Here is a 17,731-nt window from a genome sequence, read left to right as displayed (position 1 = left end):
CCAGACAGAGATCACTCTTTTATCTGTATAATAAATGGATTTCAGTGCAGCAGCAGTGACGTTAGAGCAGAAAAAAACTGAGTACAACAGAAAGCACAGTTATCTAACCAGAACATCGTACTGGAATCCCAAGTTTACCTGCTTATAATAGCACTGAAATGTCCTACGCTGATTCTGTATGTGCCTACCAAAGAACACTTTTGGAAAACACATTATTCCCTCAAATAAAATCTGTTTCACACTGAACGCAGCAAAGTCTGTGCCTCTATGCAAATTCATCATTTGAAATGCGTGGCTTTGAGGATGGATGTATCTCAAGCTTGGAAAACAAAAACTGGGTAGAGTTTGTCGAAACACTGCTAGGCTGAGAGTGTTGGAGGGCAGAAAAAGGGATAAAGTGGAAGGGTCTGAAATTACTAGGCAAAATAACACCTTGTTAAATTAGGACAGAAAGCACAGTCTGAGAAAACAGGTTATTTGAAGAGTCGTGGGATGCCAGCAACCACAAATATACAGAATGAGAGGAAATAAATGTGAGAGAGATCCATTTGAGAAAGGCACGAGGGATAAGGTCTGAGACTGGTAAGAGAACAAACTGATCTGAGATAAATGCCATTGACACTGCACTTAGCAAGGTGCCAAGGGGAGAAGAGGGATTACTAAAAGCCAACGTGAGGTGCAAAAGAATGATGAAACGAAAAAATGTGTCTTAGGACCTAGGATTGGCTAAACAAGAAAGGTGGTGCAAGAAGCCTGGAAAATGCAGATGGCACTGGTGAGATGGCACAGAGGTAAAGTGAGGGGTAACAACACGTTGGAGGGAGTGGGGCAGAAGATACCGTACTGAAATACTGGGGAGAAAACAGAGAACACTTCCCCTCGAAGCCTGGAGAGTTACCCAAGAATCTGGAGCACCATCACTGTTTTGCTGTGACCGCCAGCTACAGCCATTGCTTAATTGAGAGCAGAGGGCAGTGCAGCATCTTAAAGGTCCATAGCTACCCCAAAGCACTGTTATGATTAGAATGAGGATTGATTTGCTTTTTAAAATCTTAACAATTGTACAAAAACACCATATTAAAATTAGACTGCAAGCTTAGGTTATGAAAAACAGAACGGAGCCTAATTGCACGTATGGATTACATTACAGTCACTACATGATTTAAAATAGTTCTTCCTACAGAATTCATGCTTCATTCAAGATGAGAGGAAGGGCTTGAGGCAGACCTGTGTGAGGAAGAGACTTTCTCTAGGAGCTCACTTCTTGCACAGACTGGAAGGCTTGCAGTAAAAGAGATAAGGAACTGCAGAATGAGATGTGATGGCTGAGGCAGATGAGCGCTGCCCTGGAGATTCTATCTCTGCCAAAAAGTTCCCGCAGAGGTGCAAGGGAAACAGCTCAATCCAAAACTGGAATTAGAATAATATTGTTAGGCGGTGATTAAAAAGAACACTACATACTGTTTACGGCTACATTTGGCGTTTGTGTTTTTGTTGTTTAGTGTAACAGCACACAAACTGGCAAACATCGGAGGCTTGGGAGGAAGGTGGGTGGAATTGGGATGCCTCTTTCTCAGACTGGCTGCTCACCAACCAAGTCTAAAGTACCAGTGCAAATCTGACTGTCCCGTTCCTCTTAAAGAACCAGGTACTCTTAAACAGGTTTTCATTGCCTCGGTGCCCTTGCCCTCTGGGTTGCAGTGAAGTCTGGTTCCTTAATAGGCACCGCAGAGGCCGAGCTCTGAGCATAAGATACGCTGTGTAACGCTATGTACTCTGCAAAACGGGGCCTCAAACTGCCTCTACCATGTTAATGTTCTTAATCTTATTGTCCATGAGTCTCCATCACCTCACGATAAACTGGGGATGACAACACCAGTTCCCGAGCCGAGGTGTCAGGAAGCGAAATGAACATTCATTGCTGTTAGAGCTGAGTATCTTATAAGTGCCAAGAAAGCTTGTTTTTTCAGACTGGGATCTGAACAAGGTGAAATAAATATGGGAGGCTCTTAGTAAAAGAGATGAGGAAAATGTGAAACAGCTTTTCACAAAGGAACAACCATCCCCTAGTGCACTGAATGAGGCAGGGGCTTCTGGGGAAGAGATAATGTGTTCATCTCTCGGCTCAGATTTGCACAAAGGACCTGAATTGAGTTTGTGCAGGAAATCTTAATCACAGCATTTCCTTAAATCTCAGTGTTTGCTTTAGCATTTATTCGTATTCTTTCACCTCATTTTCCGTACATGAACATATATGAAAATACTCTAATGTTATATAATTACAATCTTGAAACACGTTCTGGTAATGCACTGAGGTGCTGCTCCATTTATTGATGAGGCTTTCCTGTTTACAAGTGCTGCCTTTTGTAGCACCGAAGCATGTCTCATACAGATACCTACAGCCCTCACAATGATCCTCTAGCTCAGGATTTTTTATCCTCTGCCTCACAACATGGGAACCAGGGCATGAAGTCAGTGGTGACTTGCCCAAGGACACAGGAAGTACGGCTGCACTAGCTCGGTTTCCTTAGTTCGCGGTCACAAAACCATGTTTCCTCTCCTGCAGTCTGATTCACAGTCCACTGAAGACAACAGAAGTCTAAGTCACGCTGTTCAGCGGGATTTGGATTATCCCTCATATGATTCCTGCTTGAATCCTCTTGTTCTGGTCCAGCAACGATGCCCTGGGAATTGGCAAGAAAGCTAGCTGCAGGATAGACAGCAAGAACTGGCTTCAGGAAAGCATCTCCCTTCTCCAGCTAGTGCTTTCCTCACAGAATTGTAAAGCAAGAAGAGAGGCAAAAATACCAGCTGCCCACCAATAAACTTGTGCCTCATTTGCACTGTTTGTTTTTTTTTCTTAACGACTGGCACAGGTTCTGCTATTAATGCCTTCCCCTCAAAGCAAAGGTTTCGGCAAGTCAGACTTTCAGTGTGCAGTACATAAGTGTGACACAATAGCCAGCTTTCATTTTACTTTGCTGAGAGCAGCGGGCAAGTCACAAGATCAGAGTTTGCCATTGTGGGCATTTGACCGTGGGGAGGCACGAAGGCAGGCACACGAGCAGCACTGTGGGCAGCAGGAAAAGAAAGGAGCGTTGCTGCCGGAGTGTGGGAAGCACAACACCCAGCTAAGTGAACTGCCCAGTCAGGGAGCACGCTGCGTGTTCACCAACTGTTTACCCTCTGAACAAAATAGCAAAGGGTTACGAATGAAAACAGTCTCCACAGACAGAGCAGCATTCCGTGAAGCACTCTGCAAATCACTTCTGTTCAGGAGGGTAGGAGAGGGAAACTGCCACCCTTCCCTTTTTGCTCAATCCTAGCAGTGCTATTGGGGTCAGCGTTCAGTACTGTAATTAATAAATCGCACTGGCTCCCCAAGGAAGGCAGTCTGAGTGACGCTGCTTAGAGATCTAGAAAAGCAAAAAGAGGAGCAAATGGTTTTGTTCTGCAGAAATTCCCCTGCCTTCCACATTGCACCTCCACATCCATTTCTTTTGGTGCCACGGAATGCCCCCAAGACTCCCAAAGCCTCCTCTGTCAGAAGAAGCAAACGTACAAAAGGCTCTGTTTGCAGACAAATATTGCAAGTAAGGGAGAGCAGTGGAAAGAAAAATTCCAAACTAAGAAGCTGGGACCGTTATTGAGTGGAATATTTTTCACTGTTTTCAAGAAAGCAGAAGCTTCTTTTTCCTGCAAAGAAGTTAATAGATTGCTGGGCAGTGAATAATGCGTAGCTCTATTTACATGCACTGTTTGGAGTGGACTATTTTGGTCCTTAAGGCAGTGTATCTGTTCTCAGGCCTTCCTAACAGCAGCACTGTTTTGCAAGCAGTTCTGGATAGTAGCTCCAACCAATATGTTTCATTGGTTAGATAGATCTTTGTTTGTCTGGAATTTTTTTATTAAACCAATTGTGCTGGATCAATGCTTCCTCTAAGCAATAAATTACAATTCTATCTACTCACTGAAAAAGCTCTCAGAGCCTCAGATCAATCTTGATCTAGGAAATAAACTTTGTCTCTGCACTGATATGAGATCAACCACAGATGCAAACAGTAACTAGCACTTTCACCTAAAGCTCAGAATAGGAACTACTATTCTTATTTTCATCACAATTGCGGAGACACCTTTTAAGTGCTTCCAGAACTAGTCCCCTGCATTAGTCATGAGTACTCAGGGACACCGAGTCTGGTTTTTATAAAGGTCATTCGGTGTTTTTTCCCCTCACAATGGACTAAAAGCAGAAATCAACAGAGCCTTAATCTATATTAACTTGCTTTCCTCTTCGAGGGCCATAGATTTTCCATTGGAATTGGCTGCATTAGATGCTAAAATGATAATTTAACGAGACTATGATGAAAGCCTCCGTTCTGTTCTGAAACTGCAATGCCTCTCACACAGCACAAAGGAAAAAAACTCCATGAAGTCACAAGAGATACACAGAGGTAATTTCACAGCAAATCAAGCTCCACTAATTTGGGTCAGTGTTTAACTCAGAAGTTTGCCTCTTGAGCTGTTCTTAGACAGGAGCCATGAGGTCTGGAGCTCTAGTGAAATGCCTGCAGATGCTCCTCACTCTCAAAGGTGAAATTAATGTGTACAAAATCAAAGGAGACAAGACCTAAGGCTGAGTATTCAGTAAGTTGAAACTTGTGCACCGAATGCTACTGTACAGCATTACTATGCAAAGTGCAATGTAATGGAGACTCGTGCCTCTCAGAACATCCTAATGCTCCAGAATCTGCACCCATCTACAGCAGGGAGCAATCTTACATTGCACTGCGTAATGTGCAAAGCAGAAAAACAAGAGACCTTTGGATCCAGGAGATAGCTCTTGCAAATATTCTGATAACACCTGCTCTTTGGTGCAATCTGCTGCATTTCGGAGGTCAGAAATGTTATTTGTATTCATGCAAATTGTTTCCAAGGTAGGTGCTTCAGTAGCACTCAGAGGAGAGAGCACAAAACACAAACAGAAGCCAGGAAAGCTCCCACCCTTCTTCAATGCAGCCATTGTTCACAGGTCATTTTTTCTCTAAGCGACAGTCATATTTAAGAAGGTCTGCTGCAGATGACTGAGAAAAGGGGGTGCATAAAGTTCTCCTGAAAATCCACATACTGACCACACAGTAGTGCACCCAGCTCCCGGCCTCTTTGATGTCTCTCTGCATGATCAGTACCACTGCCCCATCTGACGTTGATACAGAATAGTAGGGAGAAAGCACATATTTGTGCGTGAGGCTTCCAGCATCAATCTAGAAGAAACACAAACCAGCAAGATCCCAGCCTACCTGGACTCTGACACCAAGCCCAAAACGTCTCGCACCAGGGTACGGACATCCAACGGACTTGGCTTTCTCTGCACAGATGTAAAGCTACACTGCAGAAGATTTATTATTAACACTACCAAGCCACACATGCACACGGACCTAACGGCATGCACGCAAACATCTGTGTGGTAGCAGACTCTGTGTGATCATCAGGCTTGGCAAAATCCAGCTTGCCTGCATATTCCATTGCTTTGTGTAAGCAGCCCTACAGCGAAGCGCCTCGCAAATAAGAACGTGCCTCAGAATTTGCTGTGCCATGTTAAGAATGAGCACTGGTTCACAAGAAACCCTCAGGAAATGAACTCTTAGGACCATGTCACCTTGGGCAAGGTGGCTACCTCTGCTAATGCTACAATCCTTCCAGTAAGTTTGACAGCCTAGTTCTATGCTGGAAACTTTAAACATGGAAGGGCATAAATCCATTATTACAGGTACATGAAAGATACACAAACTGAAGGCTACTTTTGCATGAATTCAATATGTTCTAGGGACTACATCCAAGATTCCTTTAAGATGCAACACTCAGAGAACAGTCTGATAAAATAACCCAAGAAAGCACAACAGTTTAAGTCCAGGCTTGTGGAAAATGCACAAGACCTGGAGCCAAGAGAATGAAATTGGTTTTGTTCTTGTGAAGATCAACACTCCCATATTTCTCTGTGCTTGTGAGGTATCGACCAGTAACAACAGTGAGGGAATTTTAGACTCTTTCCAATCTGGATTGGAATAAGATCGTATTAGGAGGATGTACCACGATTTAGCTACAGGAAACCCCCATCTGCTCAGTCAGCTGTACACTTGGGACACTTGACTGCACTAAATTTAATCGACAGTGCAGCCTTCCAATTCATACAGCCTTCTAATAATGTTTGCTAATCCAAGCAAGTATCAAGGAATCTGTTCAGTGCCAGTCCTGGATCTTCTAAGTGTGTGAACTGCGGCTTAAATCCCGAAAGGCAGTGCCAAGTGCCTTCTGTCATTGGGCACCCAAATCCATCCTGCAACTCCTTCCTACAATTCTCATGTTAATTGTATTCTAGGGAATCGTGCAGTGTTTCTTTAAGAATCCAAGAATTCAATAAAATCATCTAGTTTGATAGAAATGTGTTTGAATAATGTTCTTCTACTGTGTGCTTTTAAATGTAAGATGTAAGCCAGTTGTAATTAAAGTTGAAGTGATAGACCTTACCCATTGATTGCACTAAGTAATTAATTATTGATTGCAGTACTTTACATACATACTGCAGAGGACAATTCACCTGTGCAGTAGACAATACTTAGATAGAAATACCTAAATGCAACCCCGTCAGCTGAATGATTGAAATACAGAAATTGGCTTCACTGTTTACAAGTTAATTTCCTTATTAACCTTCCTGGAAATGCTGCTATCTGAGTGAAAGCAAAGCTACCCCTCTCACAAAGGCAATGTTTACCATTCCCTATCCAAATCAGTTTTGCAGACTGTTATCTGCAGATGCAAAATAGAAAACCTTTGTCTGTAAGATTCCAAAAGTCTTTAGCAATGAATGCTGCTCTTCTCTGCACACAGCAATTTCTGACAAGTGATGCTGCGGTAAGGAGCAGCACAGAACAATAGCAGCATCATTCCCTAACTCTTGGGAAGGAGAAGGGGGAGGACTCTGAGGTGTTAAAACAGGCAAGGAAACATTACTCAGGCAGACCCTAGGGTCTGAGCTGGAGATGTGGTAGTTAAGCTGCAGACACCGTGTCTTACAGACTGTGCATCAGGTGTGAACATTCTACCCATTTACACTGGACTACGAAGAGGCTTTTCCCTACAAAAAGCTGGAGTGAGAGACATCTGTTGGTTTAAAAATACCACCGAAAATTAATTAACAGTATGAGGATACCGAAACTAAGCTCAAATAGAAATGAAACCTGCAGATTGTTTGACTGGAGTAGATCTTGAACGTGTCCTCCCACTCCTCTTACTAGGAAATTGGCAAGGAAAGTTATCTCTGGGCGTGTGCTGTGTGCAGAGGTCTGAGCTGGACAGGGAAGGGGAAGGGGCAGGCCAGGTAGTTCTGAGCGGGCCGGGAAGGGGAGATGGTACCTGAAGTCGCTGTAGGGGTGGATGATCCAGAACCCAGCAGACTTAACCCTTTCCTGCTCCCTCTCCACGGCCTTCTGGCTGCCAAACATCCTCAAGGAGAATTTGTTGACCCCCGGCTGGAGCATGGCCCCGAACTGCCTCTGCATGAACCCGGTTTGGCCCAGCCTCTGCTCCTCATCTGGGGTGATCTGGTCACACCCTCCACCTCCTTCCACTTTGATAGAGGTAGAGGAGCAAGCCCGGAGGGGCTGCTGCTGGGGCTCCGGGGGGGAAGCTGGCGGCGGGGGTGCCGGCAGTCCCTGCGTCTCCCCGCTGCCGGAGGGGCTCTTGTCCTCGCCGGGGGAGGCCGGCTCCCCTTCGCCGCCGATCAGCCTCTTCTCCTCGGCCGCGTCGTGGAGGTGCCTGCTGGTCAGCGAGGACAGGCTCCCTTTGAAGCGGCGGCAGTCCCCGTTGGTGCTGGTCTTGGCACCTTTGCTGCCCGCCTCCGTCTCTACGAAGCCGGGGTCTTCCCCTCTGCCGGGGTCTCCCCCGAGCGCCCGGGTGCTCCCAGCAGAGGGCGAAGGCAGCGGCTTGAGCCTGATGCTTTTCCTCCGGGTGTCCTTGTCGCTGTCTTCCTCTTCGTCCATGATCGACGCCTTGGGTCCTATCTGCTGGGGCAGGCTGTAGAGCCTCTTGCGCATGGAGGGGGGCAGCTTGTCCATGGCCGCTGCTGCTGCTGCTCAGGTGGAGGGAGGGACCCCGGCAGTGCGCGAGGAGCGGAGCGGCGCTGCCCCAGGCCCCTGCCCCCGGCTCAAGGGGCAGGAGGGACCAGAGACTGGCGTGTCATCTCCTTACCAGGCTGTGGCATCCACAGGCTCTGCATCAAAGCACGGGCTCCGCATCCAGAACGGAAGGAAAAAAAAAAAAAAAAAAAAAGGAGAAAAAAAAAAAAAAAGGAGGGAAGGCGAAAAAGCCCCCCCCTCTCCTCCCTCGTCCCGATTTGGCTACTTGCTGCTTGCCTCCCCTTGGTGAGTGCTACTGCAATCCCTGTCTGCTCAGATCCAGCGCACCGGGCAAGAAGTCTAGAGGACAGCCGCGCACTCCTGGCTGGAAGGCGAGGCAGGGCGGCAGCGGCAGCAGCCTTGCCATGTTGGCTTCCAGATGCAAATGTGCCGCGTCTCCGGGCGGGCAGTCATCCTCCAGAAAGCCAAACGCAAGCCCGGGTACCTCAAACTCCTCAACCTGCCTGCCAGTAACACAATGAACTGCAACCTGCAGCGGCCACTGCTTGCTTACATCACTGTCATCACTTATTCCTCATGCAGCCCCTGCTCCTGGGAATATTCATGAAGCGATCCCATTCTGTGGGTTGCCATAGGAGCGACTACTGCACTCAGGCTCTGCCTACCTGAGCCAGCACCCGGGCTTCTTAAAAGGGCAACGTCTGGCTGCCGAGGCTGCGTGTGGCTGTCAGCGCTCGCCGCAGCGCAGCGCAGCGGGGCTGCACCAGGAGGGCACTGCGCTGCCCAGCAGCCCGCCGCGCCTCGGCGCTGCCCGAGCGAGAGCCCGGCTTAATGTGGTGTAACAGCGAGAACTGCGGGCAGCGCAGCGGTGGTAATTTAAAAATAGCAGCGTCGTAAAAATAAGAGGAGCGAGATTCCTTTTTCTCTTCCACGCTGACGAGCCTTTCTCCTTCTGGAGTTGCAGCTGCTTTGCCGCAGGTTTTCTGGCGAAGACACGGGGGGTTTGTGGGCAGGGGCGAATCCCAATCTAAAGGAAAAGTATCGGTTCACCTTGAAAATCGCACTCGCATGCAAAGCAGGGAGCTGGGGAACGCCCGTCTTTTCCGGCAGAAGTTTGCCTGCCTGGAAGCCCACCGTGTGTTTCACCACCCAAGGTTTGAAAGCCTCTCTTCCTCCGCTGCGTGCTCTCCCGTTAGACGTGCGAAACGCTACTACTTCTCCCCTGAGGGGCTGGAGCCGTAAAAGTCATTCAAAAAGACAAGCAGCATCTCCAAGGGCTCCCGTACCGTAACGAGGGGGCCGGGCAGGGCAGGGCCGTGCGGGATGCGAGGCGTGGGTTCTCGCACGGCACACGGGGAAGCCCACTTCGCTCGGGCACTGAGTCAGCGCTTCCTGCGCCCGGCCCCGGCCGCTCCTGCGGGCAGGGAGATCCGCTGGGAATCCTCCCTCCTGCCGCTGCTCCGGCGCAGCGCGTGTAGCAGAGGCCGAGGAGAATGGCTAAAAGAGGGCTTCTGCCTGCCTTTCGCCGTTTGGGAGAAAAGGGAGAAAAGGAAGAAAAGACGTGGCAATCAGCCGAGCCCTGCCCTTCTTTGGGAACGGCTGTTTATTCCCTAGTGCTTAAGAAGCGTTAGATTGATAAACCGAGTCCAATTATTTCCTAATGTAAAGCCTTTGAAACCAGCGGAGTTCAATTAAGAATCCGTTTAGCCATGTAAGAGAGTGTTTGCATAGGCTCAGTAGATGCAGCTTGTTGTTTTATACATTTAAATCATAGCTCCCCGAAGAAGGAAGCCACGTGCACTTTGCAGAGAGAGAAGCACAGGCAGCGAGTGTCCACTGCAAGCAGTGAGGAAATCCTCACCGTCTCCCTGAGAACAGCTGTGCTTGTGCTTCCACAAGCGACCGTTCCCCGTTCCTCCCCCAGGAGTCCCTTGCTATCAGCCTAAGGTAACCGTGCCATTTAAAGCAGCAGGATGCTACTTAGCTCTCACTTAAGGGAACGCAGCCATCAGCAGTGACTGCGCCGTGCCCACAGGCAGCACCTGCTTCTTCATCCTTGTTTGCCTGTTCTCTCTCCAATCCTTGCTCTGAAGCATTCACCTGCTCCTCTTCTCCTATCACCTCCAAGCACAACCTGGACTGGCCGTGACTCGTTTGAAATACTCTACAGAGATGCTACCTGGTACAAGTATGACTTAATATTGTTGTTTCAATTGCAAGGTCTGCTTTTCTGGGGAAATAAATCTTGATTTTCAAATGCAGATGAGATGTTGTGAACTAAGCCAGCGATCGCATTAAAGGTCATTTTCCTCTACTTTTTCCTATTGAGGCACTAGGGATGCACTTCTGTGCCTAAGCTGCAATCAACTGCCTTCCAAAAGGATGTGTTTTGATTAATGAGGTGCATAACATCTGAAACTGATGCGGCTTCTTCAACACAGCCCTTAATGCTCCCAGAGAATGACAGAGCAATAAAGGACGTGCTCAAGGAATCAAGCTGCTCGTCCTCTTTCAGCTACACTGTTTAGCCTGCTCTCAGAAAATACCCACACTCTATTTCCTGGTCTTTCTGGGGTTATTCTCTAAGAAGTGCTGCCTTATTTGATGACACAAATAAGATTCTCTTAGAGCCCTGAGGTGGGAAGAGAACACTGCAGAGCATCCAAGCAGCAGAATGCTCCTTCATCACTTCTGCAGCTAAGAAAGAAAATGATCAGGTGCAAAGACTGAGTCAGGCTGCCTGGCACAAACTGCTGCACGATGACAGAAGCATGCAGACATCCCGGTGCTCAGACCTCTGCCTAGCACTCCCCAGGCCACTGATGTCCAGACTATACATGGGGCAGATGATTCCTAAGATACAGATAAGTTTTTAAAATCATTGCTTGGGGACCACGCTTGTTACCTTTGAAACTGTCTGTAAAACTCTTTAATATCACACTTGCTTGAAGCAGTTTTTCAGCACATCATTTTAGCAACTATTATAGTCCCATTTTGAATGAAAAAATGCTTAACCTGAAATGAGAAAGTTAGTGCTGTCTCGAATCCAGACCTCATCAAACACATAACCCAAAACAAGAATGTGAATTCTCGTGTGGCTGTGTGCAAGGGCAGGTTCCTAAACATTTCTAACACTTGGCTCCAGGAGTCACAGGTACTGAACTCAGAGGAAGATTCAAAGTCCTCAAAATGTAGTGGCAATTTGGTATCTAGAGAACTTCAAAGTAATTATATTTTATTTGAGAGTCTTCCAAGAATTAAGTGCAGGAGGCTGGGAATTATCCTTGTCTAATGGTATGAAACTATCATGGCCATTATTTATGATTGACATTATGGCAATGCTTTCCACGTTAGCACACGGTCCTCTCTAGGCAGGTTTTCAGAACACTTTGGGACCAGGACTGCTCTATCTGCACTGTTCTATCACTGGCTGCACAGTACCTTCAAAGGGGGTACAGGGAACCCACCTGCCAGGGAAAGGGAGAACACTTTCTGAGGGAAATTCTCTCTTTTTTTTAACAATGTTTGTCGAATACTGCTCAAGACCTGGCGTAGATGCAAAGGGAGTAGATGTGGCAGGGAGAATGCAGGCGAAGCAGCCAAAGATTCACTTATTTCTTAAGGGATTTCGTCACCTCTGTGTGCACCTATATGTGGTGCTACTTTAATGAAAATACAGTGCTGCACACAAATGTGAAAAATCACATTACCAATAAGCCCAGGATTATGCAAGAACAGACTGAGAGTCACACAAACTCCCATCCTCCAGCTCAGGGTACAGGAAGCAGCAGAGCAAGCTTCCTGCACGCTGGCCTGCTAGGACAATCTTTGCTTGGGTGAGAGTTTCAGATGTCACCTGGAGCCCTTGGCTTCTCAGATGATAAAGGAGTCAATTAACGTGTGATGCAGATTGGAGGAGCTAAGCAAGTCCCTTCAAAGCTGCATACTGTTCCTAACAGGCCGGAAACTATGAAACCATGAGTTCTAACTCATGGCATTTGAAAATATGAAATACTGAACTATAGAACAGGGAAATTTTATCTCGGGCTTTTAGTGGTAGAGCCTTCACTTACTGCCCCTACAGCTTGGATCACACCAGAACAAATATTCATCACAAATACAGAAATCTTACCTCCCTCTTGCCCCTGTTACTGACACAGATGTGCTGTCACCCTTGGATTGTTGAAATTCAACCAGTGCTTCCTTTATTGTTCTATCGATAGGAACGGCAAGCGGGGAGCTGGAACAAATGCTGAAACCTATTTAAGGCACAGAGAAGAAGGCACCTGAGCATCTGGTCACAATAAGGAAAGTGCTGAGCAGTGAGAAGTGAGATACATGCCAGAACGGTGGGTGGTGGGGACTCACTTCATAGGGCAGGGGGAAGAGGGAAGAGTTCCACTGTGCTGCATATCAGGGTGGAAGCAGAAAGCCCTCTTTTGCTGCTGCATAAAAACTGAGTTGGGTTGAGAGAAGGAAGAGTTCAAAGTTCATGGGTGGGAGCTGAGAGATCCCAATGACCACTGGCTGCAAAGCCTGGCATGGAGATGCAGCAGCACCAGGAAAGCCCATGTCAGGAAGTAGTTGGAAAGCTATTATCTGTCCAGCCTCCACTGGCAAACAAACCCAGAGCGACCTCACCCTCCTCATCCTCATAACCACAATCAAAATAGGAGCACTTGCCTGAGATGTATTTCCAGGGGGTTGCTGGGAATGTGCTTGTAACCAACAGCTTTGCCACTGAACTGCAAGAAAAGGAAATGCAATCCAAAAAAATCAGCCATGTTAGTACCTATGGGCATGTATCACAGACTGCAGAAAACAAACATCAGGATTTTCAAAGTGGTTAGAACTCTCCTAAAGTTGATAATCCTCTCTGCTGCAAGGAGATAAAAATCACAGCCAGAAACTGATTGATGAGCAAGAGCACCTTGCCACCTGACCTGTAATATTCCCTGAGCAGACAGAAAACTTAAGGACCAGTAACCAGGAGTGAAGCTGTGAGGAAGAGAAATTACACAGATTCTGGGAAGTTGCTGAGATCACAGTAACTGTATGGTTCAGTCACAGTTACATGTAGTTTATGGACGGTCTACATTTTTACACTGTGGTCTAGACCCCACTAGAGAGCTTTTCAATAGTCACATTGAAATGCTCATAGTAAGCTCGTATCTCAGGCTTCAATAACATTTGCTTTCCAAATGTACATTCCGTCAAATTACTATTTAAAGACCAAGAACTGATTATTTTTCTACCATCATCTGGAACTATTCAGAGGAGAGTTGAGGCAGCACGGGGAGGCCTGCTCAGACTGGATCAGTTCAGTGGCTATCAAACGCCTCTTTCTCAAAATAGCGCCTTTCAGCGCCGCTTAATGAGCTGCAGCTCCAAAGAATGATGGATCCCTCTTCATGAGCCCGTCCTCGCCAGTGCCTCTTCTGTCCACGTGCACTGCACTACTCTTGATTGTCACGCAGTGCTGGATTTGATGGGAAACGTGCTATTGTCTCCAATAGCAGCACTGGCAGTGTTCAACTTTGGGACGTCCGCACTCAGTGCTGGATGATCTGAATTCTGTCAGGGCTGACTTTAACTGATTTCAGGGCATGACTGAAGCCAGCTCAGCATCACATTGATGCAACACCAAACCAGCTTCACCCCTGTACTACTGGTCAGACATGTATGCAGTTCTCCCTCATTTAAGCCTGTAAGAACTCGTCATCTTTATGAAAGTATCTTAACAATGCATCACATTGCTGAAGAAAGGCAGAGGATTTTAAAAATTTAAATAAGAGGCTGTCTACTAATTAGAAACAAGTTGCTCTGTGAGCAAAATGGCTATGAAAGAAACATCCCAAAGATCAATGTTTGGTGTCTGCAGTCTCCCGTGTCTAAGGTGCAGAATTCTATACCTTCCCTCTGTGATTCATGATGCCACCATATGCAGATTCTCTGATGTCTGCTAATTTGGAACCAGAGGGAATGGTTTCAAGCTACGACAGGGGAGATTCAGGCTGGACATCAGGAAGTATTACTTTTCAGAAAGGGTGGTCAGGCACTGCAATGGACTGCCAAGGGAGGTGGTGGAGTCACCGACCCTGGGGGTGTTCAAGGAAAGGCTGGATGTTGTGTTGAGGGACGTGGTTTAGTGGGAGCTGTTGGGAATGGGTGAACGGTTGGACTGGATGATCTTTGAGGTCTTTTCCAACCTTGGTGATTCTATGATTCTATGATTCTAATTCACCAGTGCTGGCGTGCAGGCTGCAGCAGAAAGCCCTTTGAGCATAAGGCCCTCAGAGGTTGTTTCTAACCTAAATTATCACGTAATTGTAGGATCCTATAACTCCTTTTCTCAGTGGGGCACAACAGGATTTCTCTCCTGAGCAACCTGGGCTAGCGGGAGATGTCCCTGCCTCCAGCAGGGGGTTGGAACTAGATCATCTTAAAGGTCCCTTCCGACTCAAACCATTCTACGAAGCTATGATTCTCTGATTCCTTTCTCCAGCTATCTACTTTCACAAACAGGTGGAAAGACAGTATTTTCAAGAAGATTCCTCTGTCAGATTTCTTTTAAACCATCAAACAGGTTGAAATACTAGAAGAAGAAACTTACAGACCAGTGTATACAAAGCGTGCTCCATTTCCTTAGGTAAGCAGCTAGAAACCTTTTCATGAAATAAGGGAACAACTTACACATTTTCATGCTTACTTGTGATTTCCGAACTCTTGAAGACAGCAAAATGGCAAAAAACAAGCATAGCCAACATGTCTAAACCAGGTGGTAGCTGAAGAGGTTCAAGCAGAGAATCCCACTTTATTGTTTCCCTTGATGCAGGTACCCTGGGTCATGCTGCTGCCACAGAGGGTATGTTTCAGGTAGTTATCCCTCTCATCAGTAACTTCAGTGGAATAGAATTTCACTGCCAATAAAAGCAAGGCCAAAGTCAAGGGAGATACAGCATTTCTGCCCACACCTCATGCCTTACTGGCAATGAGTATATCCTCTGCAAACAAATAACCAGGTCGTGCCAGTCTAAGTCCTCAAGACATCCCCATTATCTTGTGAGAGAAGAGCAATCTGTGCCACTGCCACTCTGTTGCTCAGCAGCAGTGTCTGCAACTGCCAGCAACGCTGAGTGCCTCAGTGAGCCACTAGATAAACAGAGGAAAGGGAAGAGGCAGCAGAAGATAAGGCTCACATAATTCTGTGAGATTAAAATAAAGGTCTCCTCTGTCTGGGCTTTGCTTTTAGAAACTGGACGTTCAGTGACTACGTGTAACCCAGTCATCACCAGGAAGAGCTCGTGATTATCCTAAAGCTCAAGATTGTTTTCTGAGTTTGCACATGTCTGTGTCAGCACGGGTACATTTGGGTTTGTGCTACTCGAGCTTTTATCTCAATTCTGGATCAAAATAACTGCTTCAACTCCAATTTGGGCTGTGACTTTTGTTGAATTTTAAGTGTTACTGAAGCACCTAGAAAATTCTGTTGATCTCAGGACTGCAGCAAAGTAGCCCAGTCCCAGCCCAAACAGCAGCAGAACTGATCATAGTAGAAGAGTAAATAATACCATGATCTCCAAATGCCAGTTCAGGGCTATGCATCTCCTTTCTGCTTTTTCAGTTTTAGAGAGGGCTTTGCTGAGGAGCTACTGCAGGGAAAAGTGGCAGCAGATAGAGATGGGTGGACCCAAAGCAGAGGAGAAGAAAGTAAACAGGGGAAGAGGGAAGGGTGAGCACTGCCTGTATTGCATTTGCTTTTCTGTATGTAAAAGTTATGCTACAACACTACCATTAAGGAGGGTATAACTTCCATGCCAAGATTCCTTGCGGTCACTGTTGACTTCAGCCAACTAAGCTGACATTCTGAAGACCTCATCTTTACCAAAAAGTGAACTTCCCTGTTTTTTTGTGTATGTGGGCTTTTTTTCTTTTCCCAAATGTTAAAACCCTCTGAGAACAAGAAAGGTTTACATGTGGAGGAAAATGCACTTTCCCGTTCTCCATTTTAAACGGTATTTTAGGAACCAGTGCACTACCCAAGTGGCTGATAAGGAGATTTGGACTTCCTAGTAAAAGCGCTGTACATCTGACAAAGAAGAAATACCCAGGAAACCCCCAAGATTCCATGAGGACTTTGTTCTTGGTGCCTTCCCTGGGTACTCCCTGCCGGTCACGGCCCTCTCTCAGGCCATGATCACACTGAGGACTAACCAAGCTTTTCTTTCCCACACTGGCCCAGCACGTGTGCTGCTGGAGCTGAGCTGCAGGGCTGCTGCCCCACGCCGCGGCTGTTCTAGCGGCCCAGCCAGGCACTCCCCATTGATTAATTCCTGCAGGCAATGCTTTCATTTGTTTTCAACACTTCATTGACCTTTGTGTAAGAGTTTGAACAAAGCTCTATAGACACTTGAGGCCATTGCCTTGATAGTATCAGTTCATCATTGTATAAATTTGTCTCAGAGGATGGTAGTCTTGCGTTTGTGTGCTTTTTTTGTGAGGGGGAGGGATCTCGCTCACTTGGCTCTTTTGTGAGTGCTTTTTTTCAGTGAAATCAATGAGCAAACTTCATGCTGCATTGCATGCTACTGCTCTGCACTATTTAATGGAAAAGCACGGCAACACAGAGCAGGTCTAGATGCTGCTTCCTGGACTCTTTTCTCTTTAGGCGATGTTTTTTCCCATGCAATTTGTAAGAATATTCTTGGAGCAGGGACAGACAATAGGTTCTAGATGATGTGAAGCCTCACGCATGCCTGAAGTGCAGTAAGACAATGGGGAGAAATGATTTGTGCTACTTGGTTTTGTCAGCTCCCTGCCCTGCCTGACCTGCAGCCCCTGCAGAGCTACAGGGACACAGGACTGGAAAGCTCAGCTGGGAATCCTGGGCTCAGAGTTACATGCTGCAATAGACAACTTTTAAGCACCTACATCTGTCACTGAGTCTGGCACAAAGAAAAATGCCTGCAGTCACACAGGGAATCTGTCTAGCTTCCATGGTTTTATGTGTTCCTAGCTCAAAGTTACTAGCAAAAAATATTTATTTCTGCTGCTCCTTCTGTTCACTATTGCTGTAGAAAAGGATACATATAAAGTAGCTTAGTAAAGCAGATCTAGAGGCCAAAATCATTTTCTCCTCCTACTCTCAGAGATGGATGTCAGATTGAGAGTGGTCAGGCACTGGCACAAGTTGCCCAGAGATGTGGTGGAAGCCCCATCCTTGGAGACATTCAAGGTCAGGCTGGACCAGGCGCCGATCATTTGCTTGAGCTGCAGATCTCCCTGTTCATGGCAGGGGAGTTGGACTAGATGACTTTAAAGGTCCCTTCCGACAGAAAAGATTCTATGATTCTATGATTAAGCAGCATTCCAAAGCTGGAGACACCTCAGTGCATACTCTTTCCCAGAGGAAGCACTTTGAACAGCAACAATAAACACCACTTCTTTCCTTTTAAGCAACTTTTTGGATGTGTCGTTTTGGATGCTTGATAAGCTGATGCAAAGTCTGCTCAAAGAAATACTGCATCGTTATTAGCCACTGCTCTGCTTGTCAGTTCTTTGTTTTTCACCATTCTGCAAAACCCTTCACAAATCCCTGC

At 46.6% G+C, this 17,731-nt stretch overlaps 1 protein-coding gene across 1 annotated transcript in view; it reads right to left on the bottom strand.

Annotated features, from left to right (window-relative positions):
• Positions 1-8,704, bottom strand: part of HCN4 (hyperpolarization activated cyclic nucleotide gated potassium channel 4) — a 98,100-nt gene extending 89,396 nt beyond the window's left edge. The window contains exon 1 of the mRNA XM_052672235.1: positions 7,411-8,704. Within this exon, the coding sequence (XP_052528195.1) occupies positions 7,411-8,111 (701 nt within the window). The 5' untranslated portion in view covers positions 8,112-8,704. The remainder of the gene's footprint in view (positions 1-7,410) is intronic.
• Positions 8,705-17,731: the final 9,027 nt, after the last annotated feature.

Source organism: Tympanuchus pallidicinctus, unplaced genomic scaffold, assembly GCF_026119805.1.
Source record: "Tympanuchus pallidicinctus isolate F22 unplaced genomic scaffold, pur_lepc_1.0 scaffold12, whole genome shotgun sequence".
NCBI classification, from domain to species: Eukaryota; Metazoa; Chordata; class Aves; order Galliformes; family Phasianidae; genus Tympanuchus; species Tympanuchus pallidicinctus.
The sequence above is the reverse complement of the archived record's forward strand: the minus strand, read 5'-3'. Positions and strand labels throughout refer to the sequence as shown.